The sequence below is a fragment of the Carassius auratus genome, chromosome 16, assembly GCF_003368295.1.
Source record: "Carassius auratus strain Wakin chromosome 16, ASM336829v1, whole genome shotgun sequence".
NCBI lineage: Eukaryota > Metazoa > Chordata > Actinopteri > Cypriniformes > Cyprinidae > Carassius > Carassius auratus.
The window spans coordinates 18,796,885-18,812,840 of record NC_039258.1 but is presented as its reverse complement, the minus strand read 5'-3'; the positions used below and the strand labels follow the sequence as shown (position 1 = coordinate 18,812,840).

At 35.6% G+C, this 15,956-nt stretch overlaps 2 protein-coding genes across 3 annotated transcripts in view; both read left to right on the top strand.

Moving 5' to 3' along the window:
- atp8b2 (ATPase phospholipid transporting 8B2) overlaps positions 1 to 5,762 on the top strand; it is a 45,915-nt gene extending 40,153 nt beyond the window's left edge. For both annotated transcript variants that reach the window (XM_026284633.1, XM_026284632.1), the window contains 6 exons: positions 40 to 123; positions 209 to 454; positions 608 to 746; positions 1,595 to 1,725; positions 2,205 to 2,693; positions 4,030 to 5,762. In XM_026284633.1, coding sequence (XP_026140418.1) covers positions 40 to 123; positions 209 to 454; positions 608 to 746; positions 1,595 to 1,725; positions 2,205 to 2,693; positions 4,030 to 4,128 — 1,188 coding nt within the window. In that variant the 3' untranslated portion in view covers positions 4,129 to 5,762. The remainder of the gene's footprint in view (positions 1 to 39; positions 124 to 208; positions 455 to 607; positions 747 to 1,594; positions 1,726 to 2,204; positions 2,694 to 4,029) is intronic.
- Positions 5,763 to 6,457: 695 nt separating this feature from the next.
- Positions 6,458 to 15,295, top strand: il6r (interleukin 6 receptor). Its single transcript, XM_026284631.1, has 10 exons — positions 6,458 to 7,002; positions 8,552 to 9,169; positions 9,249 to 9,369; positions 10,210 to 10,379; positions 10,478 to 10,629; positions 10,712 to 10,874; positions 12,226 to 12,263; positions 12,399 to 12,456; positions 12,707 to 12,827; positions 12,996 to 15,295. The coding sequence occupies exons 1-10, from the start codon at positions 6,912 to 6,914 to the stop codon at positions 13,240 to 13,242; spliced, it is 1,779 nt and encodes a 592-aa protein (XP_026140416.1). The 5' UTR covers positions 6,458 to 6,911; the 3' UTR covers positions 13,243 to 15,295.
- The last annotated feature ends 661 nt before the right edge of the window (positions 15,296 to 15,956 follow it).

Below are 15,956 nucleotides of genomic sequence, written 5' to 3'. Positions count from 1 at the left end.
AGATGTCCTAACCTTGGATGTGTTTACTCTTTTGTTCAGACTGTCTATGACCAGTACTTCATCACCCTTTACAATATCGTATACACATCCCTGCCTGTGTTGGCCATGGGCATCTTCGATCAGGTGAGAAAAAGAAAACATACACCAAACACTGAATCATGTTAGTTTGAATCAAACTTACTCTCCCCTCAATCTTCTTCTGTCTCAGGATGTTCCTGAACAGAGGAGTCTGGAGTATCCGAAGCTGTATGAGCCGGGTCAGCTGAACTTGCTGTTTAACAAGCGAGAGTTCTTCATCTGCATCGCGCAGGGAATCTACACGTCTGTGGTTCTCTTCTTCATTCCCTACGGCGTTCTCTCTCACGCCACGCAGAGCAACGGAGTCCCGCTGGCAGACTATCAAACCTTTGCAGTAACAACAGCAACGGCCCTTGTCATCGTTGTCAGCGTACAAGTGAGTCAAGCATTAGCACTTAAGAAGTGCTTTTTGATTTATATGCAAGGTTTGCAGTTTATTTTTTAGTTTTAGTTGAAGGTTTTATATAATAGTAGCACGTAATTTTAGAACGGTTTTGAATAGCCCAAGCTTTTTGCTATTTGTTTTCAGATTGCTCTGGACACGGGTTATTGGACGGCTATAAATCACTTCTTTATATGGGGCTCTTTGGGTACCTACTTCACTATCCTCTTCACTATGCACTCCAGCATTCTGTTCAATATCTTCCCCAAGCAGTTCCATTTCCTTGGTGAGTCAGCACTTTGGCCTAAATGGGTGGCTGCCATCTTAAACAGAAACCCACATCTGATAAGGTCTTTACAGTATGTGTCACAAGCACAGCTTATCAGCTGTAACATCTGCAAATCCAAACGCTATATTCAGCTTTTAAATTACAAAATATTAAATAATGTTTATGTATAGACTACCACTGAAAATTTGGGGTTAGGAAGATTTTTTGTTGTTGTTGGAAGAAATCCTGTTCTTTTGATCAGCATTACATTTTTCTAAATTAAGAGTAATGACGTAAGATACATACATTTTTATCAGCACAATATTGTTAATAATAATTAAAAGCAGTTTCTTGAGCACTAAATCAGCATATTAGAATGATTTCTGAACAATAATGTGACACTCAAGACTGGAGTACTGGCTGCTGAAAATTAAAGTAGAAAACTTTTTTTTTGTTTAGAATTACAATAATATTTTACCATATTATTGATTTTTATTTGTATTTTTGACTGAGCACAAAACTATTTCTTACAAAAAAATAAAAAAATCTTACTGACTTCAATCTTTAAATGGTATTGTACATGTAACATTCCTTTGACAGTCATGAAGAACGCACTGAATAGGTCATTTAAAAATAAAATACATTCTTTTTTTTAACAATTATTTAACCTGAATCAGATAATGAAAATATAATGAATTGTAAATATACTGTATCACTCAAAAAAAGTCTTTAAAATAAGTGTGGATTTTAAATTAGAACTTGTTTGTATTTTATCTTGATCTAAATGTATGTTACTTTAAATAGTGTATGAATATGTGTGGCTTATCTTTTGTTTTGTGTGCATGCCATGTGTTAATTTACCACAGGAAGTGCTCATAACACACTCGGGCAGCCAGTGGTGTGGTTAACTATTGCTCTGGCTACCGTCATCTGCATTGCTCCAGTCCTTGCTTTCCGCTTTCTCAAACTGGACCTTAAACCTCAGCTCTCAGACACTGTGAGTATGAGTGTGTCCCTTTTTCCTGTCCTAAATCACACGCCATTTTTGAATTTGTTAATATCCATGTTCAACCAAACAAACATTCAGTATAACACAGTGAAGACATTCACAGTCAAGACAAGACTTTAAAAAAAACTTATGATTAAATGTTATCCTTTTTTTTTGTGAGCATTAAATAAATGAATAATGAAGTTTAATGTGTGCTCCATGTTTTTAACTAAATAATTTATAAACACACACACACACACACACACAATTTATAATTAATAAAATTTATTCAAATTCAATTTACATGGTCTCAAGCACTGCTCATTGAAATTGTGTTTCTGATTGTTGGATAGTAATGGTTGGTTGATTATTGCACACTCTGATTCATAGCACAGATCATATTTGTTTCGCATCAGTAGGTTTAACACATTGGTTATCCCCTCACAGTCATCCCCGCCCTTTATTATTTTCTCACTGTCTTTCTGCAGGTGCGCTACACTCAACTTGTGCTGCAGAAAAAGCGGAAGCCTGGTGGGCGTGCTGGGCGTGGAGTGGGCGGTGCTGGTGTAGCCAGTGGCAGTGCTCTTGGCCGCTTGGGACGAGGTGGATCTCGGCGCTCCGGTTATGCATTTGCGCATCAGGAGGGCTTTGGGGAGCTCATCACATCGGGAAAAAACATGCGCCTGAGCTCGCTTGGTCTCGCCTCATTCGCTTCTCGCCACAGCAGCAGTTGGATCGATACCCTTCGCAGGAAAAAACACGCAAACAGCCCTGGTGCGCAAAACACCCCGCCCACTGGAGAAGACAGCACCGCCTCCTCTCAAGCTCCACCCCTTTCCACATCTTCCTTAGCAGCAGGCGAGGCAGAGCAAAAGAGTAATGAACCCGTCCCCGCTCACAGCCCTGATGATATCGCTCTCAGTGTTATTAGGTGTCCAGAAAGAGAGGTTGGAGAATGTAGTGCAGCAACTGTGCAGGTAAATATACATCTGAAAACAAGTTCAAACTCAAATTACAATCAGATACACCACATGCAAGTCAACATGCACAAGGATAGTTTGTCATACAACACTGGTCTGAGCGCTGATTCTGTAGGAGCACAAAAAAACTAATTTTGTGGATTGACAAAAAAATAAAATTCCCCCAAGGAGAAAACGGCAGGAAGCAGAACTATTAAAAACACTTTCATTTCTCACTTTTGCACATAGTAGTGGTCTCAGCTCAAAACCGTTCTAATTAGGAAAACCCTTTTTTTTGTGATATATACATTACTGTTCGAAAGTTCACAATCAGTAAGTCTTTTTGTTTTTTTACTTAATGTAATACTTATATTCACCAAAAGCATTACATTGATAAGAAGTGACATAAAAGACATTTATAAGACATTTGTGTCAACTTTTTTTTTTTTTACTTTTTAATTTTTCAAAGAATACTGAAAGAAATCTATTTGCTATAGAAAGCATTAAGTAGCAAAAATCTGTATAATAATAAAAATTATTTCTTGTCCAGCAAATCAGCCTATTAGAAAGATTTCTGAAGGATTGACTACTGAAAATTAAGCTTTGCCATCACAGGAATAAATTACATTTTAAAATATATTAAAATATAAAACAGTTAATTTAAATGAAAGGTAAAAATTGATAACCTGTATGTCGCTTTGGATAAAAGCATCTGCTAAATGCATCATTTTAATTTTAAATAGTTGTAATATTTCACAGTATTCTGTCTTTACTGTTTGTTTGTGTAAACATCTTTTTTTAATGAATTGAATGAATACATTTTTTCATTATAGTTACACAATATACAATATTAATACACAATATACAAACCAGTAACTGTATTAATGCAGTGGTTGCATTTCAATGGTTATGTAAATGTTTAAAATCTGAAAGCTTAGCTATTTTGGATTTCCCACTTCTTTTTCCCTCTTGACTGATTTGCATATTTTTCAGTGCCTGTTCTTTGGACATAGATTTCACACAGATCTAAAATCTAAAAATGTAAAGCATTACAGTTGGTTGGGACGGCAGCTGTTGTTGACACACTGTTGAATAGAAAAGGTATCGCTGTGATTGCAAGCGGGGATTTAGGGCATAAATCTGAATATACTGATTGATTTCTGAAATAGTACACAAAGCTATTCAACGCTATGCTAAGTGGCTTAATTCCTGAAGTCCATGTTCTCCCCCAAAACTTGACTTTTAAATAACATTTTGGAATTATATGTTAGGTAGAGTGAATGATGACAGAATTTTCATTTTTGTAATTTACTCAAGTGCAGATAATTCTAAGACCTTTCATTCTTTCTTCTAGGAAGCACCGTTTGTGTGGAAGGGAACCGGAGCTCGTATCAGTGGTGCCAACAGTCCTGGTCCACCTCCCATTGCAGAAGAAACTTCCAGTGGCGAGTGATGAATAGATGGGCCAACTGGAATCCTTCATGTGAACACTCAAACCTTCTGACATGTGCTCATGTTTCTGTCTGAGGACATGGGCAGTGAAGACAGCGCCCCAGACAGTTTGGGAGTAAACACATGCTTGAATTAAAACACATGGAAATGGATGCAGATTCAACCTGTGCATACAAACAGCAAAATACCGTACATTTCCTGTCTTGTGCTCATTTCTCAGATTTCCTGTCAGCGAGAAGGACAAATCTGCTGTTATTTGAGCTGCTTATGACTGTGTTTTCCATTCTAGCTAAGTTATCAGACAACAGACCACTAAAAAAACATTGCCAAGGCTGATGTTACAACACACCTGACTATCCAAATAGCTGATGTTAATTGTTCTCATATGCTAAATTAAATTTTATGTTAAATTAGATTCATTCGTTTTCAATCTGGAGACTAAAAAACCCAAAATGGATACATTAAAGCACTTCTCATATCTCATATTTAACTAGAAATAAGTTCAGTGCATAACACGATATATTAATACACTGCACATGTAACAGTTCTACAGGTATCACCAATAACTAAATGACCTGAAGTATCAGCCTCAGCAATATCAGGTTTTATGTTTTTGTATTCAAATTGGCTAGTTCTGAATCTTTTCTTGTTCATTTGAAATCTCAGTCAGATCAAGGATTGTCTCTATCTCTATATATTAAGAGCAGCTTATCTTTTCTTTTGTTTATTCTGACTTTCTTGTGGTTTCATACTGTTTTGACCATTTTGTCAGCATATTTTTTTGCTGAGTCATAACTTCAGCTTTTTTGTCCGTTTGTGGCTCTGAGGTTAATAATGCTACTAGGGTTCAAGCAAGTGTACTTACTTATGTACTTTTAGAGAAGGCTAGAGATTTTCTGTTTTTCCCCACTGCTGAAAATAGCACTAAGATGTATGTGGTTCTGTGATAAAACACTAGTTCTCAGCGAGAACGTGACCCTGCTGGATGAACCCGTTGTTCCTCATCCATTTCTTTGCACCATATTGGTGCTCTAACCCTGACTGCTTGGACATGAATTGGACATTAAGTCCAATTCAGCCTCAAACTCTTGAGGGTTTAGGTATTTGCATTAATCCAGTGAACTGTAATAAATGTGTTGGAATTTTTTTTTTTTTTTTTAAGTTGGATTAAAATCATTAACATCAGAGTTACCAAATGGATTCCACCTTGACCATCATGGTCTAAATGTGGCCTTCACCAGTGTTTTAGGTAAATGGGCTTATAAGAATGTAAACATGGTGATCTGTGTCTTGTTGTGAATGGGGGAGACAGACCAAGAAAGTTGATAAAGATGTGTGAGAAGTTACTGCGCACCATACTTGTCCTGTTTCCTGTGTAAGTAAGGCCAAGCTCTCATAATGTTAAATAGGTAACAGTTATATGCCTTAAAAGCTAACTTTGTGAATGTTTTTTTTTTTATGTGTATCTCTTTCCATCCACACATAAAGTATTTACATATATTGCAGTAAGAGGATAAAGGTCATTTTATGGATAGTCTGTTTCAGTGTCTGTTAGCCAAATCTACATGATCTGTGAAGTAAACATTGTGACCCTACTGTTGTGAATGGGCCTGGTGAAAATTAAAAAAATATATATGATTAAATGATTTTAATTAAGCTATAAAAAAACTGAGCATTTCTGTGTCTAACTACTTTTGAATCCTAAATCATTTATGAAGGAATAGTTCACACCTCAAAATTAGCTATATTTGTCATAATTTGCTCACCATCATGTCATGATTTATTAGAAACAAAACGGAAACATTGTGAATGTCATTTTAACCTACGAATTAACCATATGATACTTTTCTCACAAGTGCTGCCCGATTTTTGAACGATTCGTTCTTTCGAGTCGAATCTTTTGAATGCATCAGTTCATACGGTTTAATTTAACGTTTAAATGATTCATTCACGAATTGAACTGTTTCGGTTCTAGAATTCAACTCACCGATGCAGTGATCCAGTCGAAGCCATAAACAGTGTATTTAAAAAGTACAGATAAGTATGGCCTTTAATCCACTTTACAGTGTTTTTATGAAGCTTTTGAACCTTGAATTTTACTTGTGTTCCAGCAGGATGACAGACAGTCAACACTAGGGTGGGTAATTTATTTTTGGAACTATTTCTCATTATTAATCAAATGTATTTATAAAAGCAATTCCTATTCCTAATCCTATTGCTAGCAGCAGACCTGATCGGTTCTGGGGATCCTCGGTGACATAGCAGGTCTTGGGTCACGTAGTAGCCTAATGTTTTATAAAACTGACCGCAAACAGAATTATTCTCGGTCTTTGCCTTGTCAAATAGGAACTTGTTTGTCTTTGTGGTTCATCAGTGTCGCAAGAGCGGATTTGTTAAAGTAACAGATAGTAGGCTATAATGCGCGCGGAGGAGAGGAAGGGGCTGCAGTCTTCTGTGTCTCTCACAAACAAACGAGCTCTGGATTCAAATCGAGTCGCAACTGACAATATTATCATTTTATCAAACGAATAGCGAACGCTCTGTGCTAAATCTATACCAGTATTCAAATAATAGGACTAATGTAACCGTTACATTTAAGATTTTACGTTTTTTTTATTTTTTTTTATTTTTTTTTTATTAATCTTTCTGAAATGTTGATGCGAGGAAAATTTAAATTTTAATCTGGTTAAACTTGCTGAAAGGTTTCATATTATGACCCTTTTTACTCATATTGTGTATTTTGGTGGTTGATTTATTTTTTTTGGAAGTTAAATCTCATTTATAATGTGGACGCGATCTACACTCAAGTTTCTCCTCGGTGTTTTAGCTGCGATTAAAGTTCAGCCTGCCCCAGAAGAGCTGTGTCCTCGACAAGGTAATTAATTAACCATTTCATTTCAAAACACAACCGAGAATTATTTATTTGGATGAATTTGTGTGATTAACCTAAATCGGTCATTCTTGACCTGTATCGTGTATTTTGACTTTAAAACCATACATAAATCTCTTTTATGGTATTTTTAGGATGTAGTTAGAGTGATTCATCTCTGACTCAGTGGTTAATTGATAAGCGCTTGTGGTTAAGAGTAGCCCACTAGCCACTATTAATACAATTTCCTTTAGCAGCCTATTTTAACACCTTTTAAAAGGGGACATTTCTTCGGTTCAAGAAAAAGGTCACATTTAAACCATCTTGGAAAAGTTTTACCTCACATTAATTAATTAGCCTATTTTTTGTTCTGCTTTAATCTTAAAATATGAAGAAAATTATATATATATATATATATATATATATATATATATATATATATATATGTATGTATGTATGTATATATAGCCTATATATATATATAATATATATATATATATATATATATATATATATATATATATATATATATATAGTATGAATGATTTCGTTTTAAATATGTTGAATCCAAAAAGAGTAAAAAAAATAATATAAATGATTCCTTAGTTATTAACTGAAAATGATTATAAATCTTTTCAAATCACTTTTTCTAAAAAGTACCATTGTGGCAAAAAAGTATGAGCATATAAAGATGTGATGTGTGGAGGGAAAAGATGAATGTAAATTTCAGTTATGATGAGAATAGTTTTATTTTTCATCATTTGCAATCAAGTTATAATTGCAAAAAAAAAAAAAAGAGGATTTATCATGGTATATTTCAGATAGATTAAATGCAAAACAAAGGAGATTTCTTTAAGAACAATAATGTTAACATTTAATCCCCACAAAAAAAGGTCTTAAACACAATATTTCATTAAAGATGTGGAAATGATTGTAACATTCATAGAGAAAACAATGACATGTATGTTTGTTGGGTGTATGTTAGTGGATAAATTAAATAAACTAGTTTATTTCCTGCAGTATTTCCTTACTGAGATCCAAAAGTGTGCATAAATGAAGTAACAGTCACATAAAAAGTCATTTATGAATATGATGAGGATTTCCCTGGTATTGTTGTAGCAGATGTTTGCGTATGACACACAAAAATGAGGCATAGTGTGGATTTTGTAGGCTTTCAATAATACGTTAGTGTTTCACAGTGCCATGAACTTGGAGAAAAAAAAGTTTACCATTTTCTTTTACGTACAGAGATTCCCTTTGGTCCTTTTCTAATCATTATGTTGTTGTATTCCTTTTAAATCATGTCCACTGGTTCAGCACACTTACAATGACAGAAAAGAAGAGTGATTGTGGGGAAGAATCTGGGGGATTTGAATTAAAGGAAGTGAAAGTAAAAGTACCACTTTATTGCATAATTTTGTTCCATATTTAACCGACGCAATGAACTGTGGGTATAATGTACATAGAGACCAGTATATACGAGACATAAACAAAAACAAATAAAAACTCAGATTTTTGTGATGAATTGCCTAAAACTGTTTTGAATCTTCTTCAGAGCCCCTTCCTGGAGTTTTGGTCTTGAAGTTGGGAAGCAATGTTGTGTTTGGCTGCAGGGGCAGTATCACTGTGGACGGTGTGCCATTGGCTTCAGCCAGTGTCATGAATAAAAAATACAGCAAGCAGAGAGACATCACAGTCAGCTGGACATCCCAAAAGCGTTATGCTAGTGCTACACAGCTAACCAGTATGAAGGGAAATGCTACAAATGGGACATACCAAAACACTGATTCTGCAATGCACACCAATGCTAAAGGGGACACAACGGTCACTGTTAAACCTCCTGTAACCATAAGAAAGGAGCAACACACTTCTAGACGTGTTTTGCGTGCTGTCACTCAAACTACTGGACAGGAGGAAGAGGTCTTCGGTATCACCATGGGGACAGATTTTGAGCAAGATGATTACGAGGACTATGATTATGAAGAGGAACGGTCCAGGGTGACAAGAGGCATCAAAAAGAAAACACGCTGGACTCTCAATGGACGACAAGTGCATGCTGGAGTGGAAAGGGGAATGATTTTAAGACGGCCTCATCTCAGCTTGGCAGATGCTGGGAATTACAGCTGCTACAGAGGAGAGAGACTCATTTCCACAGTCAGAATCAGCGTAGGGGGTGAGGACCTTCTTTCACACTCATATCGATAAGTGGTTCACAGATACAAATAGAAGAAATTCACATCCTATTTTCACAGTGCCCCCAGAGAGACCCACTCTCTACTGCTACAGGAAGTTTCACACAAGTAAAGTCCGCTGTGATTGGACTTCCAAAAATCCAGTAACCCCACGGCCACTGTGTTACCTTATTATAAGACGGTGAGTGTGTGTGTGTGTATGTGTAAGACAGAATTCATTAATTTAGCAGCAATCAGCACTTTATGAATGGCTCACTGACTAGAATTGACCTGTATATTTATATTAAATGTGAATTGAATGTAAAAAAAAAAAAAAAAAAAAACTATCAATCAAATACAATAATAAACTCATTATTTTATTTATTTTTCAGATATTAAGTAATATATATTTTAAATTAAATATGTTTTTTGGTAATTATAAATTTTGTATATTGAAAATATGTGTATATTTGAAAATATATAATTCAAACTCTAAAATAAAATATTTTTATATTATTATATTATTTATATTTTATAAACAGATTAAATTATTATTATAATTTTTCTATATTTAATGCATTTTGAAGGAATTTATCGCTTTAGGCCTTTTCTATGCCTAAACTTTAAAATGTTACAATGACACCTAAAACATAAAACAACTAAAATAAAAGTCTTTAGAAGACATATTGAACTTTATGTGAGGAGAATGCATCAATTTAACAATTTATGTATTAATAATCATCTCACATCCCTAACTATATAAATATATTTTTTTATTATAAGGTAAAAGGACAATATCCCCTTATTGTAGTAAAATGTCATTATTTAAATACGTTTTATTTATTTGTTACAGTTAACATCTGTGCACTGCAGTAAATAAAAATGTTTAAAAATACCAAAAAACAAATCTACCTTTTTTTGTTTTTTGTGAAAAACATACAGAATAACATTTGGAACCAAATGAAACTGAATTGTGACTGAACTGACTGAATTATTTTGGGTTTACTTTAAATAATTGATCTTTTCATCTCTCTCTGCAAAGATTTTTTGGCAACGCCACTCGTATCCCTTGTTCATTCTCCCGCTCCCGCTGTTGGTGTGCTTTTCATATGGAAGAGGGTGACAGAGATCTCCATAAAGCAAAACTGTGCGTGTCTAACACAGCAGGCAGTGCCATGAGCACTTACCTCAACTTCAAGCTGCACGACATCCGTGAGTGCTTCTGTATTACTGTCCTGTGGGATGCTGATTAGTCACACTTTTAGCACACCATCAATGTGCTTGTGAAACAAAAATCTTTTTCTGTGTAGTTAAGCCAGACCCTCCGGCTCAAGTGGTGGTGAAAGCAGTTGAGGGTCAGAAGCATAGGCTTGAAGTATACTGGTCTTATCCCAGTTCCTGGAAGCATGGCTTCTATGTCTTGCATTTCCAGCTGAGATACAGACCACAATTCCATGAGCAGGTAAAGTAGGAAGGCTGATATGCATAATTCTTGATGTGTGAAGTCTGTGGCTGTATTTATGACTGTTTGTATGTGTATTTAGTACCAGACAGTGCTTATAGATGACAGGATGGACAGACAGTTGTCCTGGACGATTTATGATGCTCTGCCACACATTCAGTATGAAGTGCAGCTCAAGGCCAAGGATGAGTTCGACGGCGTCTGGAGTGACTGGACTGACACGGTCTATGCAGTCACTTGGACAGGTAACAAAATAGGCTACATGCTATTTTATTATCTAAATATCACACTACTATATGGACATAGACTAGTCTGGGTGTATTTCGCAGTATTTTGTGAATTTGGCACATGCATGTATTATTGGTTTTTAAGAGAGCAAAGATCAGTGCTCATCAGATTAGAGGCTCTAAACAGATCATGTCCAGATTCTGTGCTTTTATTATCTAAATATCACACTACTATATGGACATAGACTAGTCTGGGTGTATTTCGCAGTATTTTGTGAATTTGGCACATGCATGTATTATTGGTTTTTAAGAGAGCAAAGATCAGTGCTCATCAGATTAGAGGCTCTAAACAGATCATGTCCAGATTCTGTGCTTTACTGGGAGTCTATGAGAACAACATTTACACTGTTTGCATTGGGAAAAGCATCTGATTGTCTGTTGGACATTGAGCTTTCAGTCAGTTTATGCAAGCTGTGGAAAAAGAACAGGGCTTTGCAACAAACATCCAAAATTGCTAGTTGACTAACAGTTGTTGAAATTAAAAACCACACAGATTGCTCAGAAATAGAGACCCATTTAGTTGAAGCCTTTCACATCACATTAAATATAGTGTTTCAAATTACAGTACCTATTAATATTTGTAAATATCAAAGAACACAGTTATTCCCAATAAGCTATTTCGCTGTTTAGTAGTATTTTTTCCGTTTTGATTTTGTACAACAATCAACAACATACACAATCGCATACATACCAACATAACCGCAAACACTACATGTGTACATATATTTAACAAAATAATAATCAGTTATAAAAACAGACTTCTGCAGCAATTCAACCAAATCAAACATGAAAATAATTTATGAATGGTCATAAACTCAAAGTCGGACCAATGTCAATATTGTCTCCCTTTTTTCCAGACTCAAGAACTGTAACACATCTATTGTCCCCGCACTGTTTTATTAGTAGCTTTTAGGACCAAACAAACAGACAAAACATCTATTTAATTAATATACGACTACATATAGAATTAGTGTTGTTTTGTTTTCTAGTATAAAATTTTCAAGAACAAGAAAAAATACACTTTTACATCTTTACACAGCTGCTCAAAACTCTTTTAAAGCCAGATTCAGTTATGCCTGCTCTGACCAACTTCAGCTCCTATTATTAAAGACATTGATTATTATGGTGCAAATGCAATTCAGACAGTCTGTGTAAAGACAGAATTAGAATTTTCTGAAAACGCCTTTTAATCTTACATAGCTTTGCTGTAGAGGAGCAAAACAACAGCTTTATGTTTGTGACAGCCGTTTATATTCACCCTAAAAAAATGTTTTGAACAATCGGAATATTTGTGTGTATTACTTTGTAGCTCCTGAGACGACTACTACCTCTGAGAGTATTACTTTGGTGAGTTCATTCAACAACACATAATACACACACTGACATGTCTCTACATGCTTTTTATTGTACCCGTTTAGACAGATGCACACTGATTAAATTATTTAATGCTTCATGTTTCTTCTTTCTTCCATTGTCATTCAGGAGCCCCTTGAGACGTTTCCTGAAGGTTCAGGAGGATCTGGAGAAGACCCTGGTGTAGGTAAGTCTGAACAAGAAAACACGGGTAATTTCCCGGGTCTCATTGTTCTCTTTCAGGCACTATTACTCACACATCTGCTAATTCTATAATGAAAGCAGACAGGAAATTAATGTGGCACCTTACTGGAAAGTCAAAACAGGAAATGGTCACCATAACACGTTTGGAGTTTAACAATGTGCTGTAATTTCCACACATTTCAGCATTCAGTGACATTTGACCTCTGTCCTCATTTACTCTTTCTTTCTGTCAGAATCAGAGGCAATAGATGAGGCTGATTATACTGCATATGCTAGAGTGTGGCTGTATGTGCCGTGTGTTTTTGGGATGTGTTTTCTTGTAGTCTTCACCCTGCTTACAGTCCATTTACTCAGGTAAAACTCGATCTTTTCCATCTTTTTATATATTTAGTGATTTCTCAGCTCTGAAAATGCCTTTTGTCTTTCAAAAATGCGAGGTTGTTCAAAGTCTGTTTATTTTCTTTTTTTTCTTTTTTGTTCATTCACTCCTCATATTTACCCGTTTACTTTGTGTTCTTACAGGAATAGGCTGCATTTCATGTCTAAAATAGGAAAACAGACTTTGCCCTTTGCATTCTTCCTTCATTCCCCTCGACCTGTTCCTGCTCCTGTTCTCTCTGAGCAGCTTCCAGAGGAGGGAAAGTCACTGATGTCTCCTCCCAAATACAGCCAGGAAGACTTCCTTCCTGTTCAGCAAGAGCTGCAGGAGTGCATTCATCTGCATAACATGGATTACTTCCTGTCTCCAGGCAAAGACAGACATGAGTAAACAGAAGAAATATACTGTGATAGACTAAGAATCACACAATGGGATTTGTGTTCAATAACAGTATTGTGAGTGCAAACTCAAGTATGAGTGTTACTGTATAGACAAAGCAATTCATCTTGTTCTGCATTATTTTTGAATACTATCAGAACCATTTGTAAATAATAATTTTTAAAGCAATTACTATAAAATGCCTGCCATCTGTTGACAATGTGAAGCTAAAGCACTTTTATTAATAGCTCTGGATGTGAGTGTCTGCTAAAAGCCTTAAGTGAATGTTAAGATAATCTCATTCAACATAAAAAAAAAATGATTTAGACGCATACCTTGTTTAAAAAATATATATAGGAATTGAGATTATGGTGAGTAACTTACAGTGAAAGTGAGTGGGACCAATTTTTGGCGGATGTGAAGCGTTTTATCATTTAAGGGTTTTATGAATTATTACATTATTCAAATATGTCCATTGTAAAACCATTGTAAAATGGTACACAACTTGACAGAGAAAATGCTAGAAAGACCACATTCACACAAGTGCAGAATACTGTTGTCATTACTGTATTTGAGTTCTTAAAGAGACAGTTCACCAAAAAATGGAAATTGATTTACTCACTTTCAAACCATCCTATGTTTATTCTTCTATTCCTTCTTCTTTCAGATGAATACAGTTTGAGTTATATAAAACAAAATCCTGGCTCTTACAAGCTTTACAATGGCAAATTGAATTGTGGTCCAAATTTTGAAGCAAAATTAAGTGCATCCATCCATCATATAAAATGTGTTCCACTTGATTCAATAAAGGCTTTCTGAAGCGAAGTGAAGCATTTGTGTTAGAAATATATATATATATACTTATTGAACCAAATTTCTAGCTTCCACTAAGTGTCATACACATATTCACGAGAGAGCGGAGAGAGGATAGGTGTAGCCAGTTTTATTTGCAGCACAAGAAAACCAGTCACCTTTTGACCATTCTTCTTTACAAATCCTCGTTTTGTGCTTTTAATTCATTACTGCTGTTTTGTTTTATTTTGATCTCTCCTCTTACCAGAGCTTATGGTATGTCTGCGTCCTACACGTCATCCACAGGCCACTCTCTCGTGAACACACATATGACAGTTAGCAGAAGCATGAGATTACAGTTCATAAAGTTTAAAATATGGGTATTTTTCTTTCACAAATGATTCATTAAGGTCTTTATTAACCTCTCAGAGCCGTGTGGAGTACTTTTTATGATGGATGGATGCACTTTTTGCTTCAAAATCTTGACTGCCATTCACTGCCATTATAAAGTTTGGAAGAGACAGGACGTTTTTAAAATACAACTCCGACTCCATTCACCTGAAGGATGAAAGTCATATACACCTCTCCACTCAGATAAAAGAAGATTTACGGATGAACTGGTGGCTCAGTTGGACTCTTGTCATTTCAAAAAGTGAAAAGACATCAGTTTTTTGTATGTCGCCATCACTGATATTACTTTAGTCACTGTCACTGTGGTTACTGATAAGGAACAAAGGTTTGATTTGTTTGGTTCGCTGCGCATTGATAGACAGTATTTGAGACGCTACTGTAAGTCGCTGTGTGACTGGGACATTTTTAGAAGTACATGCGGTTGTCAATCCCAAAAACTGATAGTGTGAAGGTATCTTAAATTATTCTTTCACATTGATGCTAAACATACTGTTTTCATCTTTTTCCGTATTATTGAAGCTAGATTTTAATGTGTACAGATTGGCCCCATACACCTTCCACTGTAAAACTAATTTTAATTTGACATTTTAAAGAAAGGTTTAACTTGCATTGAACCTGGATGTAAATTTTGTGTTTGCAAATATGCCTGCTGATTAAAGATAATGTACTTACAGAAGACCAGAAATCACCTGTTGGGAGAAGTGCTAGTGAGCTATTTTTTAATTCACAGTTACACCAGTTTACTCCAGGGAGAGTAATTTTATTTGAATATGGCATAGAATAAGGAATATTGTGAAGTGTTTGTACAGAGTTTTAAACATGGTTCATATTGAATATATGCTGGATTATATTTTAATTTCAATTTGTTTTTTCATTGCTCTTTTTTTTTTATTATTGCTCTATTACCACTTTATAAGAATAGGGACTTAAAAAAAACCCAGAGAGATCAAAGGTGACACGCTTCAGAGGCCCCTTCAACCACCAAATGACTCATTCTCTGTTTGGTGAAGGCGGCTCCATTGTTTTTACCACTAAAACATACAAACAATTGGTCAGATCTAAGCCACTGGACTGCATGGTCAACACAGATCTTCAACACCCTTACCGGGCAGAGACACTTCAATTCCCTGCATCAGAAAGGGGGGAAAGCTTCCAAGACCACCTGCTGGAAGTGAAATGGGGATGATGCAACCTTAGGAATATACTCAAGCCTATAGTTGCAGCAAAACTTTAACCAGCCCAGGGGAAAGTCCATACAAGAAGAGCTTATTTAAAGAGGAGTCACTGAGATCAATGGATTAAGTCTTGTATACTGGGCCACTCCTGACCCAGATTGTCCCTTCCCAGAGATGATGGAGGAGACAGTGGGAACCACAGCAGGCAATGTGTAGTATGCTAAAAGCAAACAAGTCCACTTCCACTTAGCCAAACCTCTGCCATATGCAGAAACATGTATATTAAAAGCATGTATTATGTCAAACGTATCATGCAAATGAAATGTTAAAATTATCTGCTTAAGATAA

Bases quoted from the DNA above. Each gene is read 5' to 3' on its own strand.
- il6r (XM_026284631.1), top strand. From the start codon at position 6,912: ATGTGGACGCGATCTACACTCAAGTTTCTCCTCGGTGTTTTAGCTGCG. The intron at 10,630-10,711 runs GTAAAGTAGGAA...ATGTGTATTTAG, and splicing joins GACCACAATTCCATGAGCAG to TACCAGACAGTGCTTATAGA. The intron at 12,457-12,706 runs GTAAGTCTGAAC...TCTTTCTGTCAG, and splicing joins TGGAGAAGACCCTGGTGTAG to AATCAGAGGCAATAGATGAG.